This window comes from Merops nubicus, unplaced genomic scaffold, assembly GCF_000691845.1.
Source record: "Merops nubicus isolate BGI_N331 unplaced genomic scaffold, ASM69184v1 scaffold835, whole genome shotgun sequence".
NCBI lineage: Eukaryota > Metazoa > Chordata > Aves > Coraciiformes > Meropidae > Merops > Merops nubicus.
Window position 1 is genome coordinate 16598 of NW_008611401.1, and position 13491 is coordinate 30088.

The 13491-nt window shown below is 39.2% G+C and overlaps 1 protein-coding gene across 1 annotated transcript in view; it reads left to right on the forward strand.

Moving 5' to 3' along the window:
- KCNQ1 (potassium voltage-gated channel, KQT-like subfamily, member 1) overlaps positions 1-13491 on the forward strand; it is a gene marked incomplete at its 5' end in the record, with an annotated part of 45418 nt that overhangs the window by 12814 nt on the left and 19113 nt on the right. Inside the window, 4 exons of the mRNA XM_008941189.1 lie at positions 525-635; positions 1672-1767; positions 2623-2751; positions 4435-4597. Of these exons, the coding sequence (XP_008939437.1) occupies positions 525-635; positions 1672-1767; positions 2623-2751; positions 4435-4597 (499 nt within the window). The remainder of the gene's footprint in view (positions 1-524; positions 636-1671; positions 1768-2622; positions 2752-4434; positions 4598-13491) is intronic.

Below are 13491 nucleotides of genomic sequence, written 5' to 3' on the forward strand. Positions count from 1 at the left end.
AAAAGGCTGAGCGTGGAGCTCAGCTGTATTTAGCTTTTGGAGGCCTGTTTTCTCTGGGAGATAAATCCTGGAATGGTTGTACGTTCTTCCTCTTGCTGTGATGTTCCAACTGGGTTGTTGTTCTGTCCATTTTGGTTCCTGCATGCCCAGGGCATGGTTTACCCTTGTGCAGCTGGTGTCTCTGACTGCAGAGTGTGGATGATGCGTGTGCATTGGTTGTGTGCAAGTCAGTCCTTTCAAGGCTTTCTTCTCAACCTTGTGGAACCATAGTTTAAGAAGAGCAGAACTCCAAACCTATGGTTTCAGGACCATGGGGCCAATCCTTGGAGGTTTAGGAAGAAACAAGATAAATTTGCAGTGATGTTCAGTGTATTCCTGTGCTTTCCTTATGGATCAATAGTGTTTTGGGTTCATGCACTTGCATCTCCCAGTGCTTCTCTACTTTTTTATGTTTCTTTTTTCCTGCTTTTAGGAGAAAAAAAGGCACCACAGTGCAGTGAATCAGATCTTTGTTTCTGCCCTAGGTAACGGTCACAACAATTGGTTATGGAGACAAAGTTCCCCAGACCTGGATTGGGAAGACAATAGCTTCCTGCTTTTCAGTGTTTGCCATATCTTTCTTCGCCCTGCCAGCGGTGAGTAGAGCTTGGATCACTTCATGAAGGTGTCTGTTGAACTTGGACTAGATGGTTTTAAATTGGTGCCTTTGACAGGAGACAATGGGGTTAGGTGTTGCTTCAGAATATGCATGCCCACATCCTCAGGTGCATGTTTGTGTGTCTCTGTGCACACACACAAATGAAACTGCTGTATCTTTTACTGCAGTCACTTTACAGAGATGTGGCATAGAAAATAGGTGTGAATAAATTTCACTACTTGAAGAACTGAAGCTGTTTTATGAAGTTAAGAAAAGGAGAGGAGCTTTTCTAGTAAACGTGTTGTTGCTAGACGTGAAACTTCCTTTGTTTCTGCTATTTTGTGATTATCTAAGAACAATTTTGTGTCCTATAAGAACATTGTCTTGAAATGGAGATCTAGGAAACTGCATCTACTTTTCTATATGGTACTATAAAGTATCTTTGGGCTTTTTGGATCTTCAGATAAATGACTGGGGGGAAAACAAAGACAACTTCATCAAAACAATTACAAAAGACAAAATATTTCTTCAATAACTCTCCATTTTAACAGAAATGCTGATATTATAAAGTATATCTTTGGCTTCTTAGCTCGGTTTACCTGGAAAATCAACTAGTGTTCTGGCTTTAGTTGTGGGGTTTGGGGTTTTTTTGGGTTTTTTTTTTTTTTTTTTCTTTTTCCTTTTTTTTTGGCAAGGACCTAAAAATAAGTGCAAAGAATAGCTGTAGATCAGTCATGTGACATTGGCATTTGCTTCTCCCACCATTGTGTAGGATTGCTTTTGGAATGTCACTGTGTAGACTGCAGCAATAAACATGTTGTTTATTGAAGTTACATGATGCCAAGATCAGTGTGCTCCTTTTCAGATTTATTTGTTGGAATAAATAGAATTTTGTCACTGTGGACATTTAAAAAATCAGAACTTTTCCTAGGAAAGTCATTTCTAAACTATCTGTTTACTTTTGTGTGTTAAGTATTTAGTTTAGGCACGTGAAGCTGTATTGGAGTCTAACTAGCAGTTTTGTTTATATTTAGGGTATCCTGGGGTCTGGTTTTGCCCTGAAAGTACAGCAGAAGCAACGTCAGAAGCATTTCAATAGACAAATCCCAGCTGCAGCTTCTCTAATTCAGGTAAGACCCCTAACAGTAAAGTACTTTAGGAAAGTATTAGAAAGGGACTGTGGCTTCATAGTTAAAATACTGAGAATCACAGTTACTAAACTTTATTATAAATCTACAACTTGTATTTAATCCCTTTGTCTTTTTGATTGATTTAAGTCACTAGGGAGAATTAGATAGCTGCCTTATCACCTCCCTTATGAGTGAGCATAAGGCTTTACTAACCCAGTATTCACAGGCATAATGACACTGACAGGATGCAGTGAATCTATTGAGTGAAACAGTAAAATGAAATAAAATAAAATCTGTGTTATGATCTTAAATTTCTACCTTTTTAAATATTCTCTTAGATTCTGTGCATCTGCCCGGCCCTGAGGTGATGAATGCACACACCTCAGTTTAGAAAAATGCCCCAGCATAACATTCTATATGATAATATAAAATATGCAGCAGCAGAAAAAGGGAAACAGCAGTGTGCTGTGATGCTTCTGGGTGCTCCCTAGGAGGGCTCTTTGTTTTGTGGTTTGGTTCTGGGGTGTTTTGTTGTTGTTTTGCTGTGGGCAGGGTTGACCCCAGCCTGTAAGGAGAATGCTACAAAGAGCATACTCGAGATCACAGTGTGCTGAGTTTTTGTTTCCTGGTACAAATTACACTCACCACAGTTATTGAGAGGGAGAAGTGTATTTTATTAGGCCTGGTGGTGTGTGTTGCAGCACAGCGGTTGCTGGCGGAGCCCTTGGAAGCACGTTTGCATTGATTGAAGATTTTGCTGGCAGTTTGATTTGCAGCAAAATCTGACTTATCTGTCCTGCAGGACAGCAGTGATTGCTTATTCACTGAGGCTATTGCTTTGGGGTTTCATTGCAGACCCTGTGGCGGTGCTATGCAGCAGAGAAATCCTGCAGTTCTACAGCAACATGGAAGATCTATGTGACATCACCGGTGCAGAATCCCAAAAAAACACCAGCGCCATCTAGCCCTAGCCTGAGAAAACAGGTAACAGAGTTGGCAGAGCTCTGGTCTGTTCTTGCTCTTAATTTGATTGGGATAACTTGTTCAAAATCCTTATGAATCATCCGAAGAATTGTGAGAGCTGAAAGGCGTTTAGAATGGGACGTCTGATTTCCTCATGCCACAGCATGGTTAGATTAATTTTCCTTAAAATATTCCCAAGGGACAAGTGTCTTCTAATTTTATATTTACCCTGGTGGTCAGCTGGATTCCAATTCTCTGTTGTTTTATCAGTTTTGAAGTCTCCTCTACCTTCTCAAAGGGTGTAGTGTAAGTCAATGATCACACTTGACTATTTTGCATTCATTTTGCTGGTGGTTCATACAGGAAGAAAGGAGAAAGCTGATTTAAAAATGTATCTTCACATTCAACATGTGGCTGACAGGAGTATCTACATTCTTGTTCAAGTACTTATCTTTCTTCATAACTGGAGGTAGAAAAACCATGAGGAAAGGGGTAAAGCTGAAATGAAGCTGGGTAGCATGTGTTGCTGAAGGAGATCTGGAAAAAAACCCCAGGTTTTAGTTTCCTTAGTGTTTTCCCTCTGTTCTCTCTAGTGAGAGGGATTTCCCTAATATATTATTAAACTTGAACTTCCCTATGAACTGCTAATGCTATTTTAAGAACATAGTAATCACGCTTTCATTTTTCACCAGTGGATCCCCTTCCCTTGTCAAAGGAGATTAGTTCTTTCTTTTTCTACCTAGCCTATTATTTTAAAGACTTAAATAGATACTGATCATATTGTGCATGTTGTAGCATTTTTGTTTTCCAGAGAACTCCTGGTTTCTTTTTCTGCTGTGAGAGCCCATAATCTTTGCCTTCAGAAATATTTCAGTGCATGATGGTGCATTCACTGTCTACAAGAAATTCACTGTTTACAAGAAATTCCCATTTCTCTCATTTTTGGTGCCCTGTTTTTTTTTGAACGTGCTTTCATTTCATTGCTACAGAGCTGAAAGGAATGAATGAATTCCAAAAGACTGAAAGCAGACTGCAATAAAATAAGAATTGGTTTGCTTAGACTGAGTCAAGTAGTCTTATTTGTGGATATATTAAGCCTCCAGCAAGTTCAAGTATGCCTCCTGTCTCTCTTTTGAGATATGAGTGGTAGAATCAGGTGGGACTTGAGCTAAAGAGTCCCAAGAGTAGTCAGAAGACTAGAAATAAATGCTGTGTGGTGAGAAGCAGTATTTATATGGCTAGGTGGTGGCAGCATCCAGGAGGCAGACAGCACAGGCCATGTAGTACATGCCAGTATATGAATGGCTGTTGTGTTGGCCACTTGTAGTTATAAATGCAGATGGAGACCAGCCTTGCTTGGAACCAGTTGAATCCAAACCTTCATTTTCCATTCTGTACCAGTTGTAGGGTGTTTATTAGGTTGTCTCTTCAGCTTCTAAAATCAGGAGAACTTCAGCTTTGGAGGCAAGAAGGAAAGATTTATCTTCTCATGTGCCTAATTCAGCAATTTTGGTAAAAGGTGAAATTTTCTTTCGTTTAAAAGGCTGCACAGTGCCTAGTTCATAGTTCAAAGACTATGTTTATGTTGAAATAGAACTTATGAAAGACTACAGCCAAGCTGTTGTATGCTATCTAGTGAAGTTCACATGTACTTTTCTGGTTTTGATACTATCTTCTGATATCATCCCATTTCTACTACCACAGGCTAGAAGATCCAAAAGAAAAGGGAAACTGGGCTGTGGTAATGGTTCTGCACCTGTAATAAACCCAGGAGAGAATGCCCTGTCTGTTCCACAAATCACTTATGATCACATTGATGAAGACAAAGACAGAAAAGATGTGTCCTTCTACATTGATGAACCAGGAGGTAATTTACTTATGTTCAGGTTGGCGTTCTTTAAGAGACGATATTGAAGTGAGTTGAACTGATGAAGGGAAAATTTCCTTGAAAAAATAATTAAAATTAATTAGTTTTAAACTAGTTACTAAAAAGCAACACGCTGCAAAGCAAGGAAAACTACATAACAAGAACAATGGGACACAAATTAAAGGAAATCTTTTTACTTATGTGGTATGAACATCAAAAGAGTATAAGTTGTTTACCAAAATTAACTCAATTAAGATATTTGATATATTGTTATTTTTTTTGCATTATCTCAGAGGTGGATGGAAAGCTTCCTCAGATCTACCCTACCTTTGAACTTTACCTCACATAGAGCCTTAAGGAAGAAAAATAAGCCAGGAAAAATACCTTTACTCTTTTACAGCACCCTCTTAAACACTGTGTAAATAAATTGTGATAGGAATAGCTAAATATTTTTATACCTACAGTTAACCAAGAGGTTTTGATAAGTGGGGATTTTTCTTACTTAATTTAAATTATTGTGTGTTGCTATAAGTGGGTGTTGTATTTCAGCCTGGAAACTGGCTGAATTTCACTGCTGAGCTAAAATACTGCTTTGTTTGTAATATTCTTTTTTTAAAAAATTCAGTTTGTAATTGAAATGTATGTATGAAATAGTATTGTCATGAAGGTCAACAAGGCCAAGTGTAAGGTCTTGCACCAGGGTCAGGGTAATACCAAGCACAAATAGAGGCTGGGCAGAGAATGGACTGAGAGCAGCCCTGAAGAAAAGGACTCGGGGTCATTGGTGGATGAAAAACTGAACATGAGCCAACAATTTCACAGCCCAGAAAGGCAATCACATCCTGGGCTGCATCAAAAGAAGTGTGCCCAGCAGGCTGAGGGAGGGGATTATCCCCCTTTACTCTGGCGAGACCCCCATCTGGAGTACTGTGTCCAGCTCTGGAGCCCAACATAAGACAGACAAGGACCTGAGGGCCACAAAGATGAGCAGGGGGCTGGAACACCATTCAGCTGTGGAGCCCCAAACATAAGAAAGACATGGACCTGCTTGAGCAGGTCCACAGGAGGACCATGAAAATGATCAGGGGGCTGGAGCACCTCTCATGTGAAGATAAGCTGAGAGAGCTAGGATTATTCAGCCTGGAGAAGAGAAGGCTTTGGGCTTATCATGGCCTTCTAGTACTTAGAGTCCCTTCCTATCTTTCCTGTAGGTCCTCTTTATCAGGGAGTGTGGTGATAGGATGAGGAGTAATGTTTTCAAACTGAAAGAAGGCAGATTTAGATTAGATAGTAGGAAGAAATTTTTTATTGTGAGAGTGGGGAGACACTCAAGCAGGTTGCCCAGGGAAGCTGGACACCCTGGCCCTGGAAGTGTTCAAGGCCAGGTTGAATGGGGTTGTGAGCAACCTGATCTAGTGGCAGGGGTCCCTGCCCATGGCAGGAAGGTTGGAACAACTATGGCAGGAAGGTTGGAACAAGATGACCTTTAAAGTCCCTTCCAAACCATTCTAATAGTGATATTTTAATTGTTGTTTGGGCATTTCCAGTGCTTTTATAGGGCTCTGGGAAAGGTGACGGAGGGTATGGTTTATAAATAAAGGTGCTGCTTTAACTACATGTCTCTTAACAGAATACTATCTTCATTCTCAGCATGTTTCTTCAAGTGTGCAGCTTCCCTTGCTGACCATGTAATAGCAGATTTTGTTGAGTGTGTTTTGCTATTATAGTGTCAGTTGGTGATGGACAGAAGGAGCAAAGTGTTGTGTAACTTGTAACAGCACTGACAACAGTTAAGATGCTGATGACTCTGTTGTCTGTGTTCATGACTGCCATTGCACAGTCATATGCTATGATTCTTCAATGTTCATAGTCTGAGCAAAGCTCTGTGTGTCAGAGGAAAGAGGTTGAAAAGACCAGCCTGTATGGCTTTCTGCCTGACAGCTTGGCAATACAGAAAATGAAGGAATTTTTCCACTTTTTCTAAAGATGTTTTCTTCTTGTGCTTCTGTTATAGCTGGTTTAACTTGCTCTGAGACAGCCATCCCTAGTATTCCCTTACCAATTCAATTTTATCTATTTTTTGATTTTCTTTCACATTTTGCCTTAGCCAGTGTCAGGGGTAAGTCACACTTCATTTGGTTTTCTGATTCATTCCTTCTGTTCCAAAGCTTCCAGGAATGCAGCTGGCTAACTCAATTGCTCAATTCGCTGAACATTCTTGACACCTCTCAAAAGTTTAAACCTGATTTCTGCCAGTGAAGTTTTTGACAGAATTAATAGGCTTCTGTTCTTGGGAAGTGGAAGTACTAGTCTTCAAGCCTATAAATGTGGGTGTTTTTTCCTTTTTAAAAAGCCGAAAGTAGAAAAGGCAGAGAAACTAATAATTAAAAGAAGGCAACTGAAAATGGCCATGCCAGCTTTTATTTCAGTGTTGCTATAGTGGAATATTTTTATTCATTGGCTGTGAGGGCTGGATGTTTTATGGTTGATGGCAAACGCTGAGGTTGAGTTAGGTCACTTTTATAGGCCTGATGTAGGAGGAGTAGAGCTGTTCCTTTGAAACAGCTCTTCTAGTCTGCTGCTCTGATCAGATGTGACAGACTGTAAAGAGACCTAAAACAAATGCCTGGCAAGTGCAGGGAACAGAATAACAGTCCCACTAAGAAAATCACTTGTTCTGGGCAGAAATAAACTGAAATTAAGTAAGAATTTCCTTTGATAAATGAGAGCTACATTTTGTGAGCACACCTTTTTTGAAGAAAATATGTTTTTTCTTAGTATATCCTGTTCATGTATCCATGCCAACCCAGCATCCTCTTGGCTTGCTCAAAACTTGCTTAGGAGGTGTATCTTTGAAAGTCTGGCAAAAAATCTTTTCCTCTTCTATATGAAGAAGGTTTGAGAAAAAGAAAGCCCTATAAAGCCTATGGATATGATCAGCATTAAGGCTTCTGAGGTACTCATGTATGTGTAATAAGCATAAAATATTGGATAGTGCATAGTGTAGAAACTAAATCTTTACATACCATAAATGATGGAATCTTGAAACACTTGATAACCTAAAAGCAAAACAGTTCTGATTTATTTCTACACCATGCATGGGGTTTGAGTGTGACTAACATAGACTGCTCTGTAACCCTTAGAAGTTGATCATCATTGCAGGAATGAAAGGGCCAAAAGTCTTCTGCAATAATAGTCTGCCTGTTTGAAGTCAAACCTCTTAACATGAGGAGGCTGTTTAAGAAGAAATTTAAAAGTAACAGCTAAAAGCAAAAATGGATTTAAGAAAAGCAATTCCAGAAAAAAAACTGCAATGCTGAAGATACTCTAGTCCAGTATCTTCTTTTTATGGATATGGAATCAAAGAATTGTTTTGGCTGGAGGAGACCTTTCAAAATCATCAAGTCTGACTGTTAACCCAGCACTGCCAGGGCACCATGAAACCATGTCCTTAAGCACCACATCTACATGTCTTTTAAATACCTCCAGGGATGGTGAGTCCATCACTGCCCTTAGCAGCCTGTTCCAGTGCTTGGCAACTCTTTCTGTGACAAAACTTCTCCTAATATCCAACCTAAACCTCTTCTGGCACAACTTAGGGGTGTTTCCTCTTGTTCAGTCTCTCTGTTCTAATATACCTGTTGCTCCTACTGAGGAAGAATTTCATTCCAATGGGCATGATTTAATTGTTTCATGTAGAGATTTAAAAACCTCAGTGATTTAATGACTTGAGATTATAGCCATAGTTGTTCTCTATAGTCTTGAAACTGATCTTTACCTTACTTCTGTCAACCATGGTGTACATACCCTGCTGCAGCAGTGTCTGTTATTAGGATGACAAGATATATGTGAACTTTCTGGCATCTTTAAAGTTTCTGTAAGATTTAAAGGCAGAACTTAAGTATCAAGAAGGTAGTTATGACAGCAGGACTGAGTGGCAGGTCATAAAGACTCATCCAAATAGAAGGAAAAAAAAACAAAACAAGACAAAAACCAAAGACTCAACTGCCTGTATTGGCTTTTGGTTGGTTTGGGTTTTGGTTTTTGTTTTTTTTTTTTAAGTGAAGTCTCTTTTAAAAGGACTTGAGTTTCATCTTCAAATAACAGCTATTCACTGCAATGTCTGCTTCTCAAAAGGAACTGAATAGCTGTTTCATAATGCTTTTTATTAGGGAGGGGAAAAAAAAAAAATTTAAAAGCTCTTGGCCCTTGAAGGTCAGCCTCCTGGGACATCTCCAGCAGATGGAATACATTATTCTCTGTCAGTTATTGTAGGTTGTATACACAACTCATTATTGTAAAATCTGTCAAAGTCAGAAGACTCAGGGTGATAAATCTCTGCTGGGGTAAAACCAAAATTCCCGATTTATCACTGTGCTTTTTGGTTTGCTTTTTGGAGTTTCTGCATGCTGACATATTTCCCCTTCCACCACTCCCCCCTATATTCAAAATGAAGCTATACAAGAGGAACTTTTCAGCGGGAGGGGGGAGAGAATTGTAATTTTCAATGACCCCCAGAATACCTTTGCAAGCCCTCTTTATATAAAGTGTGTAGTAGTGTTAATGTTGATTTATTCTGTCTGTAATGCTGGTTTGGATGTTGACATTCCAGAATTCATCTGTCTAGCAATGGGTTGGTTGTTCCTGAAAACTGGTTGCATTTCCATTGGGGAAAAAGGGCTGTTTTCCCTCAGTGGTGTAGATGGATTACAATCTGCAGTACATATAAAGAAGCAAACATTTTAAATGAAGCAGATTCATAGATTCCAGTGCTGACAAGTTGAGTGAAAGGTGAGAAAAAACATGTGGCGAAAATTAACAGGATAAAGCAAACACCAAAAGCTTTTGAGGGTCTGCATAACTGTCAGTAAGTCAGAAAAGCATAAATAAAAAGATATACTCCAAATTAGCAAGAGAAAGTATCCAGGTAGTGTGCTTCTGGAAAAACATCATGCATTAAGAAGGTGAGTTTAGCAGATGTTGGTGGTTTTGCAGTGCAAATCTGTCTTCAGCATAGGGCTGTTGAACTTTGAAATTTGTCAGTCAGCTCAGGACCCGTAGGCACTAAAGGTACTTCCCTGTAAATAAGAGCTATGGAAATGTCCCTGTAAGCTGCCTACCTGTGTGCCTCTGCCAGAAAGTTTCAGTCTTTGCTGTTTCAGCCCTGGCTGTCCCGAGTGAGAACTTTCTGTGAGTTCTGTGGCTTATCTTGCATGACCAAAGTGGAAGGTAGAACAGGGCCTGGGAGGTGGTGTAAGGGGAGATGCAGGCTGAGTGGAAGGGAACAGCTGCTTCTGCCAAACCCTTACTTCCCATTAAATCTGACAGCTTCTGAGGCTGAAAAATTTATTTTTGTTTTATTATTATTAGAACTAGAGTTTTGATCCCAGGCCATGCTGGACTTGAGCAGGGGCTGTGTACTAGATGGTCCCAGAGATGATGGGAGTGCATGATGAGAGAAGATATTTGCAGCTCCCTCAATTCTTCTGATTAGTAATAACAGTAAAATTGAGTTTAGACTTTTTTTTTTTTTTATCCAGAAAACATTTTGCTTCATCAAAGACAGTACCTATAGATTAAACTTTTAGTTGAAAATATTCCAGCTAACTTCAGTTGTGATGCAAGACTGAATTTAGCTGTTCAGTAGGAAAAGGAAATTTCCCTGCATGGTAGGGAGGCTTTATGATGGTGGCTTAGGATAAGCACATGGTGAATGACAAATTTGTGCTTTAGAGCTGAAAAAATAAATGAACAACAGAAGTCCTGTCCACCAAGGATTAGTGGCAGTGGTGTTTCTGATAAAGTTGACTATTAGAACTTGGAAAAAAGACACTATCAGCACAGCAGTGGGATAAAAAAAAGTAATTATGAGTTGCAAAGAAGGACATACCCAGGAATAGGACATTTTGTTGCCAAAAATTAATATTTCAGATAACTATTAAAACCTGAACAATGTATAAAGCTAGAGAAGCAAATAAAATTTACTTGGGTCAGCATGTTGCCTAATAATAAAGCAAAGGCAGTTTTTTAAAGTGAGATTAAATTGAATTAATAGTTGTATAGGTTTTGGTTTCCACAGTACTGATATGGCCCTGCTAATTTTTGCTCTTGGATCCAGAATATACTTTGTGATAGTATTGCTGTGTAAGTCTCTGGGCAAGAGAAGGAAGGAAGAAAATCTAAGACCCTGTTGTAGGAATGTCAAGGGAGAATTCAACTTTTGACCATAAAGACAGGAAATCAGTTTTTCTTTTGTTATGTTTGAGCAACCAGCAGAATCTTCCCACAATATAGGACCTTGTGATGTTTTCCTGACATCTGTGTCTGAAGGAATACCTTGGAAAACAAACTATTGTTCAGCTAGGTCTTCAGTAGCCTCGGTGCAGAAGGTGGGGAGTGGAAGTAGAGGAGACACTGCTCTACCTTTGAGTTATACTGCTAGAGATTTGATTAAAAATATGAAAGGTGTGTTGGAGAGCAATCATAAAATGATAGACTTTGCCTTGGGAACAAGAGACAAGTGAAATTAGACTTCAAAATGGAAACTCTGAGCTAATATGTAAAGTAGGTAGAAAGCAAAACTAAGAAATATTATACTTCAAAGTCATCTTTATAAGCAAGAGGAAACACATTATAAAAGTAAAATTAGAATTGTATAACTGAGACCTTGAGATCTAATTACTATTATTCCACATCTAACTATCACAAAAGAATCAAATGCAATATTTTTGCATATTTAAAAAGTTCCAGTAATAGTAAAAATAAAATTAAAACTGTAACACAGACATAATTTCTACAAATTTTCTTGGCATTTATGCTCTGCTGGATCCTAAGGCTTCATTTGCTGCAGGGGGACAAGGGGAAGTGGTACAATGAGTTGCTGAAATAGTGTCCTTCACAGGAAGGAGTATGATGTTCGTGGTGATACCTTCTTTCTCTCACAGGATCCACTTAGGGCCACTTATAAATGTTTCTTAACCCACTCATATAATTCTTCACTGGTGTATAGCTCCAGGTTTCATCTGAATTCACTGTCTGCTCCCCTTTATGTATGTGAGACAGGATTTCTTTGTTCTCTATTACCTTAGAAACAGTTTTGTCCTGCTCTGGGACTGCATTTTTCTCTAACTGACTGTTAGTGAGTTGTTTATATCTGTGGGGTCTCCAGTGCCAAGCCCGACCCCATATCTTATCTCATGCCTGTACTCCTACACTGCATCCTGTGCTTCCACTCCTCAAGGCCACCAATATTCTATTCAGCATGTATTTCTATAAACTGTGTTATTATTTAGTTGTAAATATCTCATTCTACTAGAATAACTGCTGTGACTACTGTAGATAAAATAACTACGATTGTACAACACAAAGATAAAAATAAAACAAGGTAGATAGGAACATCTTGTCAATTACAGAAACTGCTGCCAATCAATCACAGCTAAATCACTTAGGCCAGGGAAAGTTTGGACAGAGCAGGCTTGAGAAGCCTCACTCCTTGGATCTTGCAAACTCAGCACAAAGCTTAGTCCCTCTTGCTAGCAGTGCTAATACAGGATAACACAGAAGAATTCGGGCGATGTAGGAGCTCCTTAGTGAATCCACATGAATATTCCAAGCTGCCACTATTCCAAAATATAGGAAAGACAGGAACAAGCTGGATAAATTGTGAGCTTTTTTTAATGATGTAAACTTGAGTTGAAAATCTATGCAGAATACATGTTTGGCCCAATTATTTAATATAATATATAAAGACATTAACCATTTCCTGACATCATTGCTGCTTTTTTTTTTTTCCTTTTCACTGAAAACCGAGTTGAAAATCTATGCAGAATACACGTTTGGCCCAATTATTAAATATAATATATAAAGACATTAACCAATTCCTGACATCCTTGCTGTTTTTTTTTTTTTTTTCCTTTTCACTGAAAACTAACACTGAAATTGCTAAAGTTGACACTACAAACTGTGTCACTTGTTATTGTCTGGCTAATGATTCAATGAGGAGGAGCAAATCAAGTAAGAACAGAAGAGAAAGGATGTAGTCAGTTTGCTTTTAGATATCTGGGCTTGCAAAGTAAATAGCTGAGGAGCAAGGGAGTGATCACAAGCTGAGAGTCATTAACAGGACTGATAGGAGCCCGGTGAGATGCGTGGGGTCTATAAGGGCACACAGTGCATACTTTGGAAGGTAAGGAAAGAAGAATTTCCATTTTTAGGAAAGTCCATTTTCTAGAAGAATGCTGGAGTGGTCAAACCCATTGTAAAAAAAACCCAGACAGTAGTAATAAGTATAAACAACTAACAGAATGTGTAACTGGTGAAGAGCAATCCCGTCAGATCATGCGGGGTGTTTTTCGGTGATGGGACGATGTGTTGTACATAAGAGAGGAGCAGAAAGCAGTTCACACACTGGTTTTAGTCACTTTTTCCTGTCTCATCATTGTATGTGTGTGAACCCAAGATCTGGGTTATGGCCTAGAAAATTAGTTTAGGGTACAGCAAGAAGGATGAAAACTCCTTGGAATGTAATATTTACCTGTGGTTTAATTGAGAAATATGGTTAGAGAAGTTTCTGCGTCTGATGCTGTCACAAAAGCCCACTGGTGGGTCAGATCATGGACTAGAGTGGAATTTTTATTCAATATGCAGTTGATACCAACTCCGAGGTGCCTGAGAGCACTTGAGAAGTCAGCACGGGAGGCTCCCACAGAAGCAGCAACGCTCCTGCAATTGGCTCCTGTCTCATGTCCCCCCACTAACACTGTATCTCACTAACTCATGGCAGTGCTCAGTCTTCACACTTTTGATATTCAGTAAAAAGGCAGCTGTTTGAGCTCTTGTGTTTATGGCATATGATGCCAAACTGTGACAAGATAACCTGCTCCCTGCATAGCACT